This window comes from Schistocerca americana, chromosome 3 (assembly GCF_021461395.2).
Source record: "Schistocerca americana isolate TAMUIC-IGC-003095 chromosome 3, iqSchAmer2.1, whole genome shotgun sequence".
Taxonomy (NCBI): domain Eukaryota; kingdom Metazoa; phylum Arthropoda; class Insecta; order Orthoptera; family Acrididae; genus Schistocerca; species Schistocerca americana.
In genome coordinates, this window is record NC_060121.1 from 711,023,536 (window position 1) to 711,029,535 (window position 6,000).

Sequence of the window (6,000 nt, forward strand, 5' to 3'; positions counted from 1 at the left end):
GGTTCAAATGGCTCTGAGCACTATGGGAATTAACAGCTGAGTTCATCAGTCCCACCGGCCGGGGTGGTCGAGCGGTTCTAGGCGCTACGGTCGCAGGTTCGAATCCTGCCTCGGGCATGGATGTGTGTGATGTCCTTAGGTTAGTTAGGTTTACGTAGTTCTAAGTTCTAGGGGACTGATGACCTCAGAAGTTAAGTCCCATAGTGCTCAGAGCCATTTGAACCAATCATCAGTCCCCTAGAACTTAGAACTACTTAAACCTAACTAACCTAAGGGCATCACACACATCCATGCCCGAGGTAGGATTCGAACCTGCCACCGTGGCAGTCCTCCGGTTCTGGACTGAAGCGCCTAGAACCGCTCGGCCACAGCAGACGTCTCATTCAGAAATCGCATTTGGATGTAAGTTGCTAGTGAGAAGATCGTGTTATTGGCAAGGGGGGGGGGGGGGGGGGAGGGGCTGCAAGTTTTCGTGTCAACAGGGACAAAACATTTTCTCCATAGCTGTGATCTAGAAATTTTTTGAAAATCTTTATCTGCTCATCGGTTTCTCCTGTTAGGCTATACACTTTCCTTTTATTACGTGGTCAATAATGTAAAAAAAAAAAATGGTTCAAATGGCTCTGAGCACTATGGGACTTAACATCTATGGTCATCAGACCCATAGAACTTTGAACTACTTAAACCTAAGTAACCTAAGGACATCACACAACACCCAGTCATCACGAGGCAGAGAAAATCCCTGACCCCGCCGGGAATCGAACCCGGGAACCCGGGCGTGGGAAGCGAGAACGCTACCGCACGACCACGAGCTGCGGACTCAATAATGTAAATACTACCAGGATAACAGTATAATTACAATAAATCCTCCTTTTACATTCTCAGGTTTTACATTTTCCCACTACTTACATCATTTCCTGTTCGTCCCCCGGTAAATACTATGCTCGCAACATTTCCCTGTCATTAAGAATTTCGTGCAGATACCATTTCCCACGTTATGTACTTGTGAACCAATACAACACTCTTCAATACATATGTTCCCATTCGTGCAGAACCTATAGTATAGCTCATAACATACAACTGAATATTTTTATGATGTTATTCCATGTTTCACAAGTTTGTGTCTAACTTCTATTTAAGGCACAACAGTTCATTCTTTTAATGTTGGCAAGAACGAACGATACACATACTAGAAAATACGCAACAGTGTTGCCCAAGAACAAATTCATATATGTTTTAAAAAATTCAGAGTTTATCTGCTTAATGTATCTGTCACGCCACTCTCAAGTTGTACCATGTATGGGTACTGAAACAAACATATCACTATTTTGTTCTGACAGTGTACCAAACGTTATGGCCATTTATAAACTATTGTGATCTGTTTAAAGTGCACAATCCAACTGTTTCTGCAAATTTACAACGATTATCTATCTACAAGCACGTGTTGTCCGACATCAGACGTTCCCTCACTTTCGAGAACCTCTGCATGTTGACTTCGGTACACTGCAATACACGGGTTTACAGCAGTTTTCGAACATCCTGAAAGAATGAAATTTTTACTTATTTATCCTTTTCATTAGTTCATTTCCAATTCTCTATAAAGTTTTTCATTAAATAACTTAAACATAAACAAATAAAAATAAAATAAAAACTGAAAAATCAGTCAAATTTTTGTGAAATGATTTGTCTAAAAGTAAGAAATAACATAATGAAACGTTTGCTGTGTCTTTAAATGATGCTGGATATCGTGTACGGCAAATGAAATGTGTTAATGTTTGTCTAATGATTTTGTTTCTTACTTTCACACATATTATTTCACGAAGAAATTTACCGACGCCTTTTCAAAATATTTTATTTATAATTCACTTCAATTGTTGTACATCATTTTTACGTCATTTTATCTGTCTTTTCAGTTCAGTTTAAGGGATAATTTTCCAGGTTTTTTCCGTCATGTAACTCCAGTTTCTCAAATTCATCAACTAAATGAATTCTCAGTAGAGGCAGCTACCCCCACTGACGCCCTCTCTGCGGGCGCCCCTGATTATGGGTGATCTACCAATGAGGAACGTCTACCGACATGTGTCGGATTTCGCCAGCGACAGGATCGCAGCCCTTGGAAGCTGCGGTTAGTCGTGTCGCTATATTACTGCTATCATAGATCGTGATCCCACGACTTTCATGCGAATGTGTAATTAATGGCTCAGTAGAGTTCTACTCAATGCCATGAAATAACTCAAAGGCCCACATCACTAGCGTACGACAGAAAAGACGTCATTCCACCAGTCGTTTAAGATCCTACGTCCATGTCACATACGAGGGATGTTCAATGAAGATTGATCATATTTTCTCACAACATTCCTTTACTCGTCCTCATAATTTTGATGGTCCTTCTCAACATACTCTGCTTTGGATGCGATGAACTTATCCCAGCGTTTCTGCCAGTATCTAAACACAAGCCTGAAATTAGTTTTTAAAGGTCCTTCAGAAAACCGTTTCCGCAGCCTTCAGTAATATTTCTGATGATGGAAGATGCCTCCCATGAATCAGCTAAGGGAGTAGAAAAATATCGCACGGTACTGAATCCGCCCCAGGGGAGGGTGATGAAGCACTCCACTGTGATTGCTCCAAGATATTCAGTAGAAAAAATTACAATATGGCAAGGTAAGTTACCTTTCTACAGCATCCATCCAGTTTCGCGGCTATGTCTCCTCTTGCACCTGATATGGACTGCAGGATATCCCTGTAGCATTGTCCAGTTATTTATGTGTGTGCAGATACAATACGCTGGTAAACGATTCCACGAATACCAAAAAATGAAATGACAATAAGTCTCCCAGGAGAAGCATCATTTGCTTTTTTGAGGGTGTGTGTAATGAAGGATATTTGCACACTGAGCTCTGCTGCTTGCTCTCAGGATCAAACTGGTCAAGTTTTGAAAGAAACGCAGAATCTTCCTCTAATATCAGTGTTTACTGCAATCAGACCTCCACGGGAATGATCTTAAAAAATTCAGCAGGCTTGGAGTCCACTGTGCAAAAACTCGCCTCATGTGCAGATTTTCTGTCACCAACTTGTGGATAGCACCCTAAGATATTTTCAGTATCTTGGTAAGTCTTCCTAAGGCTATTCGTCTTTGGACTCGGTCGTTTCCGCATCAGGCTCTCTTATCTCAGACTGGTACGTTTACCGTAGCTTATAATCCCCGAAAGTCTGTAACATCATCAAGGAATCACCTTGACAAACGTGGAACCAACATGCAATGTCGTACCTGCATGTGTCATCCAAGCAGAATGCGGCTCGATGTCTAGCCACGTTAGAAGCGGTGTTATTAGGAGAGGCCGCAACTATATATATGAAATTTTGCGTCCTGCATGCTCACCAATCAACTACGGATTTACCAATATATTATTCCTTCTACACCACATGTGCAGAGTAAGCAAGACTTCTCATACGCTATTTTTGTTGATGTTGTAATTTGAATTCAGCAATATTAGTGTTGCTTTTAACACTAATACAGGGATTATTAAGTTACTTATTCTGAACATATATGTACTAGACACAAATACTCCTGCATTAACAGCTTCTTTGCAACTGATATATATATATATATATATATATATATATATATATATATATATACCACCATTGCGCAGGATTTGCCGGCAGTGACTCCGAATCCATGCCGTATCAGACTCTCGGCTACGCAAACGGTCCTCAACCTTACCTACAGACGACGGAGGACGGATCAAGGAGGAATCTGGCCGAAGTCGAGACTGGTAAGTTTGCATCTGCGTCCTGCAGATAACAGTGCGTTGTGCGCATCTTTGCATACTAGAAAGATATTTGTGATGGATTCAAATCAAAAAGTTAAGAGTTTGGCAAAGGGGAAATTTTCGACTAGGCTAACTGTAGGCTTATATGTACCAATAGTCTCTTAATATGTAGTGCAGTTATATTTTTTGTGTAGGACATAAGTTGCAGACAAGTGACTCAAAAGCAGAAGTAATCTGAAACAAATGACGGTACCGCTACTTTATATGTCCTGGAGAATCGATACATCGGTAGCTGTTTCGATATTTCTTTGTTGAAGTACATCACATGAGCATTGAAAGTTTTCCAGGTGATGGAAAAAGTAGCCGTTAGCAAATTGAAATGCAAGTATCAAAGAAAACGAAATTTATTGCAACATGACATCTGTTTCCTTCATCTGTATGCCAGAGTATTTCTTATTATGTTAAAGGCTTATCTCATTTCACAAAATGTCTTACATATCGAACACTAACGGCCTTCATACACTTCCTTTATGTACTGCGTTTTGTTCTGACAATGCTTCCCGATGAAGAACATCTACTGTGTTCTGTCTTCTCGGAAATCTTCAGTCTAGTCGCTTATGTCTCCCTATATTTACCTAACAAAAATATGTTAGTTAGGCAAAGATGAAGAACTCTATCGAAGTCAAAAATACCAGCCTGAGCTCCCTCTGGATCTCGCGAAAAAATTGGGCAGGCACGCTTTCATGTAATCAATGCTTGCGGGATCATCGTTGATACGACAGAGCACACGTTTGCACTTTTTCTTTTTTTAAGAAAGTCATCATATTCCATCGTAAGAAATGTTATGTGTCTGTAAAGGAAATTGACATGAATGGGTTACAAGTGTACTTCTGCATCTCTGTGGCCTTTTTAAATACTGTAGCTAAAAGTAACTTTTTTGACTCAGATGGTGGACCCTATTCTTCAGTTTATTTTGTTGTCTTTTGAGACGTGTGGTGCAGCTCGCCACGATTTCCTCTCTTGTGCCAATCTATTCATCTCAGAGCAGCACCTGCAATCTGAGCCCCGCAATAAACTTTTGCAAGTTGAGAGGAACTTATAACATTTTCCCACCACAAAAAATTGCGGTTCCCCTACTATGAGAATGATAGTTACATCTGTTTGGAGCCGTCTTACTCCTATTTCTTTTTAACCAGTCTACAATAGTTGAAACCTCCAATATGAACTCCTTACCTCCTTCTGTAAAGCATGTTTAGTTAATGTGATTGACATCTAAGTATCAGGAAGAAGAACATATACATTAGACAGTAATTTTAGCTTGTAAGACAAATGCAGGAACGGGAGATAGCACACGCCGTCCTGTAGAAAGGATGAAAAATGGAACGCAATCTAGATGCACGATCATTCCATCTGAGGGTGAGAGGCTCCTAGTATCACCGGGATTCTCACCCTCGGATGACGAGCAGCACCGGCAGCAGGTGTGGCTACTCAGGAATGAGAGGCTCGGTATATTTATAAAGATTTCCTCGATCTTCCTTCTTTTCTAACTTATTCGTACATCTATAGAAAACTTTAAGCATTTATGTTTCACAGTTAATTTTAAATTTCCGGTTAAGTAAAGCTGCAACTTCGTAAAGACAGGAACAAACCAAGTAAGCTTCGTTTTATGTACTTGCACAGCTTAGTACTATGTGGCAACACGCCCTGTCTTAGTCATTAGCTGTCAGGTCAAATTTAAATGGCAGCCCAGGAAACAAGTTGATAATCCAAAGGGCTGTGCTTCTACAGGTGACAAAGAGTACGAGTTCCCGTCTATGGTGCCGCTGTATGTGGAGACACACGGTGGGGACGACGTGGCCGTGCTGAGCCGGGGACCCTGGTCTCACCTGCTCACCGGTGTCTTCGAGCAGAACTACATCCCCCACGTCATGGCGTACGCCGCTTGCGTTGGCAATGGCCTCACCGCCTGCAACAGGTGAAACTTCTACACTATCTTCCCTCACTTACTCTCCAGCTTTTGTGTTAGCCTCTCTAGCCACAAGGTAACGCACTGGTCAGTACACTGGACTCACAATCTGGAGGACACGACGCAAATCCGTGACCGGCCTTACAGATTTAGGTTTTCCGTGATTTGCCTAAATCTCGTAACTCAAATGGTTGGTTCCTATGGGAGGGCACGGCCGATTTCCTTCTCCATCCTTCCATAATCCGAGCTTGAGCGCCGTCT

At 41.5% G+C, this 6,000-nt stretch overlaps 1 protein-coding gene across 1 annotated transcript in view; it reads left to right on the top strand.

The window, feature by feature from the left end:
- The window catches only part of LOC124606840 (membrane-bound alkaline phosphatase-like), a 30,430-nt gene extending 24,678 nt beyond the window's left edge, over window positions 1-5,752 (top strand). Inside the window, exons 7-8 of the mRNA XM_047138916.1 lie at window positions 3,654-3,776; window positions 5,562-5,752. Of these exons, the coding sequence (XP_046994872.1) occupies window positions 3,654-3,776; window positions 5,562-5,752 (314 nt within the window). The remainder of the gene's footprint in view (window positions 1-3,653; window positions 3,777-5,561) is intronic.
- The last annotated feature ends 248 nt before the right edge of the window (window positions 5,753-6,000 follow it).